Consider the following 15,178-nt stretch of genomic DNA (forward strand, 5'->3'; position numbering starts at 1 on the left):
GGCTCCGGAGATCATTCCGCCTCAGCCTTCCAAGTAGCTGGAACTACAGGTCTGCACTACCACGCCCGGCTGATTTTTGATTTATTGTAGAGATGAGGTCTTGCCAAGCTGCCCAGGCGGGTCTCGAACCCGCGGAATCAGGCAATCCACTCACCTCGGTCTCCCAAAGTGCTGGGATTACAGGCTGAGCCACCGAGCCCGGCCTGGATATTACTCTCTTATTAGAGAATATGATTTGCAGATATTTTCTCCCTTCTGTGGGTTACCTTTTTACTCTTTTGATAGTGTCCTTTGATGCACAACATTTTTTAATTTTCATGAAAAATTTTTTTGTTTTTCTATTTTTTCTTTTGTCGCTTGTGCCTTTGTTGTCATATCCAAAAAAATCACTGCCAAATCCAGTGTTATGGTCTTACATTTAGATCTTTAATCCATCTTGAGTTAATTTGTACGTATAATGCTAGGTAAAGTTCCAACTTCATTATTTTGCATGTGGATATTTAGTTTTCCCAATAATTTGTATTTTTAAAAAAAGTTCTTAAGTTTGCACTGACTATCCAGGCTTACTGTATGCTAAAATATGTTTTCATATACTAACTGAAGCTTAGTTGTCAAATTTGTATTATCCCTCATTTGTTGTGTTTCAGTGGAAACTCTACTCTTGTTTAAAGTAGGAAAAAAATTTTAAATCAAAGACTTACTGAAGCTTTCCTTAAATTAATAAAGCATCAAGACTTACTTTCGAAGCTTTCCTTAAATTAAAGTATTTGTAGGACATTGGAGAGAGTGTTTGCTCCCTATCTCTATAAATATCTTGCACAGAGATTCCCAGTGACTATTTAATATGGGTATTAAAATTTCATATTTTTAATTTGGAGATATAAAATTGCTTAACACTTTATAAAATGTTAAGAGTAAATCTCTTTTCCTTTTTAGTGCCCTTTTCTAAACCTCAGTGGATGTAGCTGCTGCAGATTACTTAATATCCTGCAGTTGGCATATCTACATCTAGAATTTTTTATAGAATTTCAATAGAAATTTGAGACTCACATATTCTCAGTTCACATACATTGAACTGAGTCCAGAAGTAAGCATATAAATTTAAACTTACCTCTCTCTTCTTTTTTATGTTCCTTACTCCATCTTACTGCTTTCCATTTATTCAGCACCTATGAAGTGTGTAGATTTTTTGCATGTATTACCTCATTTAATCCTCAAAATCTCATGAAGTAATTTTCTCATAGTTTTAGAGAAGAGAAAGGTAAGTTTCAGAATGGTTAAATAATTTATTTCTTCAAGGTCACCTAGGTGCAAAATGGCAAAACTAGGATTAGATTTAAAGTCTGTCTAACACCTAGGCTCTCTCAGCTGTTCCAAACTATTTCTCTGCCTTGTTCTTTTGTTATGTTTTTTAGTTCCGCATCTTCTGGTGACTAAAAGATTACTAATACAGTTCTCTTTATTTCACAACCAAGAATCCAACAAGCTAAAAGTACAGAAGGTGGAGCCCTGGAACAGTGTGCGTGTGACATTCAACATCCCCCGGGAAGCAGCAGAGCGGCTACGGATCCTGGCTCAGAGCAACAACCAGCAACTTCGGGATCTAGGGATTCTCTCCATTCAAATTGAAGGTCTTTTACTTTGCCATGTGCCTGCCCATTTGGACCAACATTAGAATAATAGTGTGATTTTCTGTGCTGCTTTGTTTGTTTTTCTGCTCTTGTGTTTCAAAGTGCCAAGCAACTCGTACAAACTGTACTTCACATTGCAGTACCATAGCATAAAAAGGAATTGAAATTGTTGCTGGGTCCTGATGGTCTTCAGCATCCTTAACCTTGGGCTCCATTCCTTTGGCTGATTTTGACTGTCTGTCTTTCAGACTTTGATTTTGCTGGCGCCTGACCAGGAACTGATTTTTGTTGTTATTATTTGTTTATTTTTTGAGTCAGTCTCACTCTGCCTTCCAGGCCGGAGTGCAGTGGCCCATTCATGACCTCCACAGCCTCAACCCACTGGACTCAGGTGATTCTTCCGCTTCAGCCTTCCAAGTAACTGGAACTACAGGCGTGTGCACACCCAGCTAATTTTTTTATTTATTGTAGAAACAAGGTCTCACCAAGTTGCCTAGGCTGATCTTGGACCTGTGGACTCAGGCAGTCCTCTCGCCTCCACCTCCCAAAGTGCTGGGATTACAGACGTGAGCCACTGTGGCTGGCTTGCTTACTTTACTTTTTTTTAAGAGACAGGGTCTCACTGTGTTTCCCAGTCTGGACTCAAAACTCCTGAGCTCAAGCAATCCTCCCACCTCAGCCTCCTGAGTAGCTGAAACTACAGGTGTACAGGTGTGCCCTACCATGCCCAGCTAAAGAATATCTAATTTCAATTGCTTTCTTCCACCAAATACTTTGGTGTTTTCTTTATTCATCTAATATTATCAGACCCTGAACAATCCTTTTGTAACAATGTACATCTTACAAATATTTTTCCCAGACTAGTAATTTTCAAAATGAATATAGGATCAGCGCATACACATATACATACCCATCTTAAATCTTTGCTATCACTTGCTGTTGTTCAAAGAATAAAGACCAGACTTTTTACCATGATCTCAGGCCTTGCATAGTCTGACCTCTGCCTTGCTCATCCATCCAGCCTTCTCTTGTATAACTGTCCTCCCTTCCTCTGTTTTCCAGCTTCTCTAACTTTCCTTTAGTTCCTTGAACACAATTCTTTCTCCTGCACTGGTCTTTTGCACTGATGTCTTTGCTATGTGAAATGATATCCCGTCACTCCCCTTTCTCTAGTTTATGCCTACTCAGCCTTCACGTATCAGCTTAAATCTTGATACTTAAATATTTTCTAAACTCCTTACTAAGTCAGAGTCCTTTGTATGTGCTCTCACAAAATAGTACTTCTTCAGATCATTTATCTCACACTTTCATTAGAACACTTATTTGATTATTGTTTTATTCCCCTCAAGAGCGTAAACTTTAGCACTATGGAATATAATGATAAAATATCGCCCTTAATGTTATGAACTCAAAACAATTCATGACCTTAATAAGGAAGACAAGCGGCCGGGCTCGGTGGCTCAGCCTGTAATCCCAGCACTTTGGGAGGCCGAGGTGAGTGGATTGCCTGAGCCCGCAGGTTCGAGACCCACCTGGGCAACTTGATGAGACCTCATCTCTACAACAAATCAAAAAATTAGCCAGGCGTGGTAGCGCGTGCCTGTAGTTCCAGCTACTTGGAAGGCTGAGGTGGAAAGATCGCCGGAGCCCAGCAGGTCGAGGCTGCGGTGGCCGGAAGCGGCCACTGCACTCCCGTCTGGGCGACAGAGTGAGACTCCAACTCAAAAAAAAAACAACAAAAAAAACAATTAAGGAAGACAAGCCTAAGTGTGGGGGATCTTTTTGGAGGCCTAGCGAACTAGAACCCTCTCCTCCTCTCTGTGTTAATAAAAACAAAGTGGCAACTAGTGATTCCAAGTTTCCCTTGCACTGTTGGCCCTCTTGACTCTGCACTTGCTTACAACCTAGATTGTCCATAAAACCTCAGCTGAGAAGGTTGTCATTTTGTATATGAGGAGTGAGGCACTTTTTGAAAAGTCTAACATTGTAGATTGCTGTGCCCCCAAAAGGGGCAATACCAACAGCTTATTTAGAGAGGGGTATATGAAGATTGAGAAATGGGTTGCATTTAATACATGAGAAAATAGTAGCTTAAACAATAACCATTTTATTATTAAAATGCTAGATTGTCTAAAAGGGTCCAAAAAAGTAAAATTAATTCATAGCAATCTACAGGAAAGAGTAGAAATTGAACGACTATTGGATAAAATAATATATAAGCAATTTTACTTTATGGAACACATACGTGTTCTCTTAAAAACTCAAAATGTTTTATAGTCTCTATTACCTAGTTACCAAAATGTTTTATAGTCTCTATTACCTAGTTACCTGAGGTAAAGGCTTTGGAACCTTGATTGGTAGTGCTTTTTGCTGGAGAAAGAAGTACTGGTTTTATCTCTTATTCAGGGCAAATAGCATATATTTTAAGGAATTATGAATTTCACTTATGACAATAATTATCACAGTACAGAAAGAGTTCTTTTAACTTTTAGGCTACATATGTGTCCCAGGTGATCTTTTCTGTTTCTACTCTCCTGGGAATTCAGGCAGAAGTGAAAGTGGTAGCAGCAGCTATTGCTTTTGTGAAATGGTGACAGACTGATGACTTTGAAGTTGTAAGAGGAAATGTTGCCACTGTCATATGGTGTTTACTGCAAGGATTGAAGGACAGATTGTTCCACCAATAGTTCATTCTCCACTGAGAATACTCCCTGTACTTTTGAGTTTTGGCCAGGAAGTTGGGGAGACATCTTTTTTGAAGATGTTTTGTGGCTTGTCTGTAAAATCATGGTGATGCAAAGCAGGGTGTGTGTTTGTTTTAAAAAGCATACAAAAAGGCCAGGAATAAATATTTTTTACTTTGCAGGCTATAAGATCTCTGTCACAAGTATTCAGCTCTGCTGTTGTAGGGCAAAACAACCATAGACAATATGTAGATGAGTAAGCATGGCAGTGGGCTAGATTTGGCCCACAGGACGTAGTTTGTGGACTTCTAATTGGCAAGTTTGGGAGCCAGCAGTTTTCTCTGTATGTGTTTCTTTGATACAGTTAGCTTATATGCAGGTGGCAAATAAGTGAATGATAGCAGTAGAATGTGGAAATTCTGTCTATTCACATGTGATTTTTCTTAGACAAGGGGAGCTGAAATAGTAGAAAAAGAATTATATTTATCAACAAGACAAAAAAATGCCTTGAGCTCAGCTGTTACATAGGTAGATGTCTTTAAGGATAAGAACTTACATGCAGGTGACTTCCCCAGACATGCTCCCCTCAGCCTTGCATGACTCTCAGCTCATGACAGCTCTGTGTCCACCTTAATTACTGCCCCACAGACTCAAAGCTCCACTGTATCTGCACTGTCTCATCACCTTTAACAAGGCATTTCTGTTCTATTGTTTTGGAGTCTTTTGTCTCCACCAATTATTGTTTTTATTAGAGCTCTGGTTACAATGCCTCATAGGAACCAGGCTCGATGGCTCAGCCTGTAAATCCCACGCCTTGGGAGGCTGAGGTGAGTGGATTGCCTGAGCCTGCGGGTTCAAGACCCGCCTGGGCAACTTGGTGAGACCTCATCTCTACAATAAATCAAAAAATTAGCCGGGCGTGGTAGCGTGTGCCTGTAATTCCAGCTTACTTGGAAGGCTGAGGCGGAAGGATTGCTGGAGCCCAGCAGGTTGAGGCTGCGGTGGCCGGGAGTGGCCACTGCACTCCAGTCTGGGTGACAGAGTGAGACTCCAACTCAAAAAAAAACACAAAACAATGCCTCATAGGTTTTGAGTTTGCTCCAGCCTTGTTATTGTCAGTGTGAGATTTGATAGAATGAGGTTTTCTAAAAATGCATTTATCATTTTTAAAAAGTCTGAAATTTCTTGTAAAGTTATGATATGATTTTCATATATTCAATAAATAGCTAATGGGCACCTACCATGTACCAAGCACTGTTATATGTATAAAGGATTATAGTTAGGGTGATACTTTTTTTTTTTGAGTTGGAGTCTCTGTTGCCCAGACTGGAGTGCAGTGGCACACTCACAGCCACCACAGCCTCAACCTACTGGGCTCAGGTGATCCTTCCTCCTCAGCCTTCCCAGTAGCTGGAACTACAGGCATGCACCACCACACCTGGCTAATTTATTTTTATTTACTTATTGCAGAGACAAGTTCTCGCCAAGTTGCTTGGGCTAGTCTCAAAACCCTGGGCTCAGGCAATTCTTTTACCTCCACCTCCCAAAGTGCTGGGATTACAGACATGAGCCACTGCACCCAGCTTTAAGTTGGAATACTTTTAGAGAGAAATGGAGGTCTATTAATAATTGAGCTGGGACAACAGATATAAAGGAACTAGGGCACACTTATGGTTTACCCTTACATAGTGATGGGGAGGCAGACAAGAAAACAAGTGATTGAATAAGTCACATGGGATGTGCTCTGAAAAATAACAAGGTGTTCTGATAAGGGTTACCAACTTTGGATAAGGTGGTTGGTAAAGGCTTTTTTGGGCATGTGACACTTAAGATTACATGAACATTGAGAAGCTAAGTACGTGAAGAATGTAGAGAACTGTTTTAGGCAGAGGGAACATGTGAAGTGAGAAAGTGAAAAATGAGCCGGGCGCGGTGGCTCAGCCTGTAATCCCGCGCCTTTGGGAGGCTGAGGTGAGTGGATTGCCTGAGCCCGCGGGTTCAAGACCCGCCTGGGCAACTTGGCAAGCCCTCGTCTCTACAGTAAATCAAAATGAACCAGGCGTGGTAGCGCGCGCCTGTAGTTCCAGCTACTTGGAAGGCTGAGGCGGAAGGATCGCCGGAGCCCAGCAGGCCGGGAGTGGCCACTGCACTCCAGTCTGGGCGACAGAGTGAGACTCCAACTCAAAAAAAAAAAAAGAAAGTGAGAACTGACACTGGGGCTGAATCCTTGTTATTGAAGGAGAAAAATATCTCATTAATAATTTTATATTAGGAGCCAGGCACTCTAGCCTGGACGACAGATTGGCACTCCAACTCAAAATAATAGTAATAATAACATTATTATTATTATTATTATATATTAATTAGGCCAGGTGCAGGGGCTCACACCTATAATCCCAGCACTTTGGGAGGGTGAGGCGGGAGAATGGCTTGAACCCAGGAGCTCTAGACTGGCCTAGGCAACATAGCAAAACCTCATCTCTACAAAAAATATCAAAAAATTAACTGGGCATGGTGGCACACACTTGTAGTCCCAGCTACTCAGAAGGCTGAGGCAGAAAATCGCTTGAGCCCAGGAAGTTTAGGTTGCTGTGAACCATGGTCGTGCCACTACACTCCAGCCTCAGCAACAGAGCAAGTCTCCAACTCAAAAAAAAAAGAAAGAATGGCGGGGCGCGGTGGCTCACGCTTGTAATCCTAGCACTTTGGGAGGCTAAAACAGGAGAATCATTTGGGGCCAGGAGTTCAAGACCAGCCTGAAGAATATAGTGAAACCTCATCTCTACAAAAAAAAGTTTTGAAATAAAAAATATAAAAAAATAAAATTTTAACTTGCTTATGTAGCTGATATCATATTTTTGTTGAACAGCACAGGGCTAGCTAGGTAATTTAAGACTTTGTATGGCCTGTTAAATTTGGCTTTTATTTCTAGAATAGTGGGAAGCAATGGAGAAGTGTTTAAGCAGAGGAGTGACATGATCTGATGTCCTTTTCAGGAACAATACTCTTTCTACTTAAACGTTCTTAGCAATTTTATTATATTAATGGTTCCTTTTCTTTAGTGGAAACCCTCAAGACCTGTATTCTCTTTCTCTTTAAGCCTGACTCCTATAGACAAGGTAGAACATAGCTCTAGTGATTGGTTCCTTATTGGTAGGATGTTTGTTCCCTATGACCAGCCAACCTCCTTGGCCAAATTACACATAGAAAGCTGACCTAGATTAGTGACAGAACAGAGGAAACTGTTGTGCCTCATTAACTTTTTGCTTTACCATGTGACTATAAACTAGAAACCTATTTATGAAAGGACTTGGGTGCGTGCAACCTTTAAACTCCTCCACTACAGGCTAGCTATATTTTAACTGTCCACAAGGTGGTACTGTTTTCCAAATAACAGTAGTCAAAATTTTGGACAAAATGTAGGAACTATTCTGAAATTTGTTTCAGATACTTTTTTTTATCACTGGACTAAGTAAGATTTAAATTGCTTCTAAGTTTAGGACCTACTTAATTGGACTATTTCTAGTGCTATTAACAACCAGACTATTGTGAACCTCATATGAGAAAACATTTTATAATCATTAAAAACCCTGTGCAAATGTTGGTGTTATCCGGTATCTCAGAGGTGGTTAGCACCAAACGCTTCTTCATTGCATTATTTTTTTTCTGCTAGAAATATGCTTATATTGCAGTTGTTTAAAGGGAATTGGTATTTTATTTACAAGTATTTCAGTATTCCCACATTACTATATGTTCTTGCTTCATAAACTTTCTTTTTTGAGTTGGAATCTGACTTTGTTGCCCAGGCTGGAGTGCAGTGGCACGCTCATGGCCACTGCAGCCTCAGTCTGCTGGGTTCAGGTGATCCTTCTGCCTCGGCCTTCCAAGTAACTGGAACTATAGGCATGTGCCACTACCCCTGGCTAATTTTTTGATTTATTGTAGAGACCAGGCCTCACCAAGTTGCCCAAGCTGGTCTCGAACCCCTGAGCTCAAGCAGTCCTCTAGCCTTGGCCTCCCAAAGTGCTAGGATTACATGCTTGAGCCACCGTGCCCAGCCTTAAACATTTTTTTGTTTTAATTTTAATGGGATCTTGCTGTATTGTCCAGACTGGTTTGAACTCTGGCCTTAAGTGATCCTTCTACTTTAGCCTCTCAAAGTGCTGGGATTGCAGGCTTGAGCCACTGTGCCCAACCTATTCTTTCTTCATTAAACCTACTCATATCTCTGCCTTCGGATCATCCATTCCCAAAAGGATATCTAGGATTTTGAGAGTTTCTGAGAATATTTTCTTCCTTTCTATACACATACCACACATAGTTGGTGAACTGGTTGAAAACAAATATTCAGAGATCCAGGCTCTCCATTGACACTATGCCCTTCTGCCCTGTTACAAGTGAGCATTGGTTAAGATCTCCTTGTGCTTCATGTAAGCAAACCTGCTCAGATCGGTTGAAGAAAGACCCATGTAGTATTGAAACCTCCCTTTTTGTAGTGGTAAACTAACCATAATTCTTCAAAAACACAGAAAGCTAAAGCACTTATGTGTCTGTCTTTAAACAAGCATCTTATTCTGATGATTTCCCTTATATAACTTGACTGTCATTTTCAGGGGAAGGTGCTATCAACCTGGCTTTGGCTCAGAACCGAAGCCAAGATGTGAGAATGAATGGACCCATGGGAGCCGGAAATTCAGTTAGGATGGAGGCGGGATTTCCCATGGCAGGTGGTCCAGGTGAGACCTCCCTCTCAAATGTATGACATTTTGCTCATCTCCTTTTTTGGCTTAATTTACTAATGTGTGATCATTTGCATCCTGCAAGGTAGGTGGGGGCTCATAGCATATCCACATCTCTGCTGAATCAGGAAAGCATCATTGCCAGAAAGCTAGGGGTCCCACAGCATGAAGCAGCTTTGCAATATTTTGATCTTATGCTTAAAGGTTGATAAACGGTGAGCCATGCAGCAGATATTCATTGAGTTCCTATTGTATGACAGGACCTACACTAAGTGTTGGAAATAGAAATGAATAAAATATTTTCTACCCTCAGTATGTTAACAGTTTAGTAGAAAATGTAGCTTTCCAACTCCCACTTCCTCTGAGACAGAATATCTGAATTAAGGGCAAAGCAAGAAGTCAAAAGATGAAAATATAAGTAACTGTAAACAAATGAGATTCTGCAAGGGCCCAGGGATTTGGGTTTCAATGGTCAGGAAGGGATAAAAGATGAAGCTTTGCCTTGGTTCTACATGAAGAAGAAAGTTAAAATTCAGAATGCCTCATGAAGCCAGAATTTTCAGTATAAGGTAGATGGGAAAATATCACCCTCTGGCACAGGGAGACAAGTGGGAAACTTGTCTGTCTTGGCCTGGGCTTTGCTTGGGGGTTGGAAGAACGGTGGTTATAGAGGTGTCATCTCTACCCTCTTGCATGTTGGACATTTAATATGTTAGTGAAATGACCCTCAAAAAAACAGGCTAAGTCATTAAGTTGTTCTAAACTGGGCATAACTATTGAAGCTGTGGAGGGACATATTCTCAATCCAAGTCATAGCAGACTTCTCATAGTTAAAACCTGCTATAAATGAATTTATACTCCAAGTTTATACAGGTTAGGATTAGACTCCCTTCAGAATTTTAGGTAATAGGACTGTCAGGGTGCTAAAAATTATGAAAACCGACTGAGCACAGTGGCTGAAGCCTGTAGTCCCAGCATTTTGGGAGGTCAAGGTGAGAGGACTGCCTAAGCTCAGGGGTTTGAAACCAGCCTGGGAAACTTGGCAAGACCTCATCTCTACACTAAATCAAAAAATAAGCAAGACATGGTGGCATGTGCCTATAGTTTCAGCTACTTGGAAGGCTGAGGCGGAAGGATCGCCGGAGCCTAGCAGGTCGAGGCTGCGGTGGCTGGGAACGGCCACTGCACTCCAGTCTGGGCGACAGAGTGAGACTCCAACTCAAAAAAAAATAAAAAAGCAATCATGATAGGTATTAGACAGTATTTAGAATGGAGTAATGAGAATAATATACTATAAGTTAAAATTTGTAAGATATGGCCAATACAGAGCTTTGAAGACATTTTAAGTCCTCAGAAATTTATATTAATGAAGAATATCAACTGAAAATTTACAAGTTAAGTGTGTGACTTAAAAATTGAGAAAAGGCCGGGCATGGTGACTCACGCCTATAATCTCAGCACTTTGGGAGGCCACAGTGAGAGAATTGCCTGAGCTCATGGTTTGAGACCTGCCTGGGCAACTTGGCAAGACCTCATCTCTACAATAAATTAAAAAATTAGCTGGGCATAGTGGCGCGTGCCTGTAGTTCCAGCTACTTGGAAGGCTGAGGCAGAAGGATCGTCAGAGCCCAGCAGGTTGAGGGTGCAGTGTCCGTGAGTAGGCCATTGTACTCCAACCTGGGCGGCAGAGTGAGACTCCAACTCAAAAAAGAATTGAGAAAAAGAATAGCAGAGTAATAAGGAAGGAAATAATAAAGGTAAGAACAGAGAAAAGTAACATACAAATCACACACAAAAAACCAATAGAACAGAGCAACCAACAGATATTTCTTTGAAAGGACAGCTAAAATTGATGAACCTTAGTAAGACTACTAAAACAAAACAAAAAAAAAAGGCATGCATAAAGAATGAAAAAAGTACATACTTTTAAAAGTATTTATTTATGTATTTGACTAGAGTCTCACTCTGTTACCTAGGCTGGAATACAGTGGCACACTCACAGCCACTGCAGCCTCAACCTGCCCCACCACACCTGGCTAATTTTTTGATTTGTTGTAGAGATGAGGTCTCACCAAGTAGCCCAGGCTGATCTGAAACCCCTGGACTCAGGCAGTCCTCTCGCCTCCACCTTCCAAAGTGCTGGGATTACAGGCATGAGCCACTGCGCCCCATTGTGAATTTTTTTTTTCTTTTCTTTTTTTTTCTGAGTAGAAGTCTCGCTCTGTCACCCATGCTGGAGTGCAGTGGCATGCTCATAGCCACTGCAACCTTGACCTGCTGGGTTCACGTGATCCTTCCAGCTCAACCTTCCAAGTAGCTGGAACTATAGGCACGCATTACCATGCCTGGCTATTTCTTTTTCTTTTTTTTTTGAATCAGAGTCTCACTTTGCCACCGAGGCTGGAGTGCAGGGACACGCTGCTCTTAGCCATTGCAGCCTTGACCTAGTGGGCTCACATGATCCTTCCACCTCAGTCTTCCAAATAACTGGAACTACAGGCATGCGCCACCATGCCCAACTAATTTTTTAATTTATTGTAGAGACGAGGTCTCGCCATGTTGCCCAGGCTGGTCTCGAACCCATAGGCTCAGGCAATCCTCTTATCTCTGCCTCCCAAAGTTCTGGGATTACAAGTGTGAAACACCACGCTTGGCCATGAATTTTTAAATGTATAGATTATATCTCAGTTTTTTATTTGTTTACTTGTTTTTGTTGTTGTTGTAATTGCATCTCAATTTTTAAAAAAGAATGGGAAAAAAGGAGACTGGGCACAATGGCTCACGCCTGTAATCCTAGCACTTTGGGAGGCTGAGGCTGGAGGACTCCTTGAGCCCAGGAGTTCAAGACTATCCTGAACAACATAGTGAAACCTTGTCTCTACAGGAAAAAAAATTGGATGTGATGGCTCACCTATAGGTCCCAGCTACTCGGAATACTGAGGTGGAAGGATCGCCTGAGGTCCCGCTAAATTTTACTGAACATTTAAGGAACAGATACACATATTCTTCCAGAGCACAGAAAAAAAGGAAAGGTCCTTGCCAAGTTATTTTGAGATTGTTTTCATCTTGATGCCAAGAATCAAAGAACAGGAAGAGTGGACAAGTATAAGCTGTTCTCACTTATTAACACAGATGATAAATCCTAAAAAGCCTAACGATGTCAGAAATTAGAAAGATGTGGAGGAATTCTCAAACTGTTAGAGTATAATTTGATGTAACCACTTTTGAGAGCAATTTACCAATATCTAGTAAAATTAAACATGCTTAGACTTTAAAACTTGGCAATTCTAAGTATGTAGTCTAAAGACTCACATGTTCACAAGAATTCATGACTGATACATAGCATTGCAAAATTGTAAGAATAAAAAGTTCAGAAAAATAAGACCTTAGTATTCATCAGCAGAAGGATAGATGTATGGTTCTATACAGTATACATACAATATTACCTCATAGCAGTTAAGGGGGACGAATCTCAAAAAAAAAATATTAAGTGAAAAAGGAAACTGATGAAGAATGCATATAGTATGGTGCCACTTATACAAAGATTAAAAGCATACAAAAATTGCTAAGCAGTTTACCTACATATATAGAGAAGGTAAATAAATATGCACGGAACTGTTAACCACAATTATAGTAAAAGGGAGGAAGTAGAATGGGATTGGGAAGGAGTAGAGGGCTTCTTCTGTATCTACGTATATATCTAAAGGAGATAGCACAAATTTGTTCAATTTAAAAAAGGTAGATGGGTGTAGAAATTTTCTATAACTTTTCATATTTGTGAAATATTTCATTTAAAAATGGTGCCAGTTCCAGTATTCTATTTACAGAAATTTTGTCTTTCTAGGATTAACAAGGATGACCAGCCCTGCCTCTGTTATGATACCCCAGGGTGGAAACATGTCATCTTCCATGATGGCACCAGGCCCTAATCCAGAGCTGCAGCCCAGGACTCCTCGCCCTGCTTCTCAATCAGGTAATGACTTCCTGTCTTTGAGGGTTGAAGAGGCTGAAACTTTCTCTGATGCTGAATTTCTGACTACCTAACTAAAAGTGCCATTTTCATCTTTTTTTTTTCCTTTGAGTTGGAGTCTCACTCTGTTGCCCAGACTGGAGTGCATTGGCACACTTACAGCCACCCCAGAGTCGACCTGCTGGGCTCCAGCAATCCTTCCATCTCAGCCTTCCAAGTAGCCAGAACTACAGGTGCAGGCTACCACGCCTGGCTAATTTTTTTGATTTGTTGTAGAGATGAGGTCTTGCCAAGTTGCCCAGGCTGATCTCAAACCCACAAACTCAGACAATCCACTTGCCTTGGCCTCCCAAAGTGCTGGGATTACAGGCTGAGCCACCAAGCCTAGCCAAAATGCCACTTTCTTTCCAAGTCTACCCTGTTTTTTTAAGCTAAATGCCATCATTTTCTTCGCAGAATTTCTCTTTGTTCTCTTATCAGTTATACCCCAACATTCCTACAGTTGTGTACCTTTACCTACTTAGTTTTGTAAGATTCTCCATGAGAGAGAATTCGGTAGTCAAGTGAGTTTGGCAAATGCCTCATACTTTACTCTCCCGCCTGGATATTCAAAATTACATACTGGAGTCATTGAAAGTCCTGCAATGAAGAAACCTGTCTAAGGTTGTTAGGTTCAGTGTTTCGCAAGCCTAACTGATTGTTTTATTTTCTTGAAATGCTAATTAACATAGTTCCCTAGAATATGATTTGGAAGATACTGTTTTCCACATTTTATGTTTAACTCTTGTCTACTATTGAACCATTAGCTCTTTTTAAGGCAAGATTCATCTGTTATCTTGGTATATTGGTTTGCACATAAAAGGTATTCATAAACATATCTTTTATTGAATGGTACCATCAGATCTTCCTCTATCGTTGTAGAATTGTCAAGGCCTCTGCTCTCGGATCTAAATTGCAGGAGGTTAATTATTGTTTGTTGACTATCTTTTAACAGATGCAATGGATCCACTCCTCTCTGGGCTCCATATTCAGCAACAAAATCATCCCTCAGGATCTTTAGCTCCCCCACACCATCCAATGCAGCCTGTCCCTGTGAACAGACAAATGAACCCAGCTAATTTTCCACAGCTGCAGCAGCAGCAGCAACAGCAGCAGCAGCAGCAGCAGCAGCAACAGTTGCAGGCAAGACCCCCACAGCAACATCAGCAGCAACAGCCACAGGGAATTCGACCCCAGTTTACTGCCCCAACTCAGGTGCCTGTCCCTCCAGGCTGGAACCAGCTGCCTTCTGGAGCCCTTCAACCTCCTCCAGCCCAGGGTTCTCTGGGCACAATGACTGCAAATCAAGGGTGGAAGAAGGCTCCTGTGCCTGGCCCAATGCAACAGCAACTTCAGGCAAGACCATCCTTAGCCACGGTACAGACACCTTCCCACCCTCCCCCTCCATATCCCTTTGGCAGCCAGCAAGCCTCACAAGCCCATACAAGCTTTCCTCAGATGAGCAACCCAGGCCAGTTCACAGCTCCTCAGATGAAGAGCTTGCAGGGAGGGCCCTCCAGGGTCCCAACCCCCCTGCAGCAGCCCCACCTCACCAACAAGTCTCCTGCCTCCTCACCCTCCTCCTTCCAGCAGGGATCCCCTGCATCTTCCCCAACGGTTAACCAAACTCAGCAGCAGATGGGACCAAGGCCACCTCAAAATAACCCACTTCCCCAGGGATTTCAGCAGCCTGTCAGCTCTCCGGGTCGGAATCCTATGGTTCAACAGGGAAATGTGCCACCTAACTTCATGGTGATGCAGCAGCAACCACCAAACCAGGGGCCACAGAGTTTACATCCAGGCCTAGGAGGTGAGGAACACTGAAGCTATTTGTGTTGGTAAATTTGCTGGAGATAGATCTTAGTAGAACTTCAGTTTTTAGAATTAATAGAGGGAGTGAAATAAGGATGTTACTATTTGGTTTTGTGGATATGGTGGAGACACTTGCTATAACTTAGTTAGCTTGATGTGTTATTAACTTGGCACATTATGCAGCATTGTACTGATTAAATCTAGGCTAAAAAATGTAGGTAAAAATTCAATATAGAGATGTTCATTTTGTTTTTCAAATTTTTTTTGCTTGATGTTGTAAAAATTCAATATAGAGATGTTCAT

The 15,178-nt window shown here is 41.5% G+C and overlaps 1 protein-coding gene across 1 annotated transcript in view; it reads left to right on the forward strand.

Moving 5' to 3' along the window:
* The window catches only part of NCOA6 (nuclear receptor coactivator 6), a 63,221-nt gene that overhangs the window by 27,357 nt on the left and 20,686 nt on the right, over positions 1-15,178 (forward strand). The window contains exons 5-8 of the mRNA XM_021718679.1: positions 1,476-1,631; positions 8,929-9,051; positions 12,899-13,027; positions 14,019-14,873. Of these exons, the coding sequence (XP_021574354.1) occupies positions 1,476-1,631; positions 8,929-9,051; positions 12,899-13,027; positions 14,019-14,873 (1,263 nt within the window). The remainder of the gene's footprint in view (positions 1-1,475; positions 1,632-8,928; positions 9,052-12,898; positions 13,028-14,018; positions 14,874-15,178) is intronic.

Source organism: Carlito syrichta, unplaced genomic scaffold (genome assembly GCF_000164805.1).
Source record: "Carlito syrichta isolate Samal-C Ts95f unplaced genomic scaffold, Tarsius_syrichta-2.0.1 Scaffold313246, whole genome shotgun sequence".
NCBI classification, from domain to species: Eukaryota; Metazoa; Chordata; class Mammalia; order Primates; family Tarsiidae; genus Carlito; species Carlito syrichta.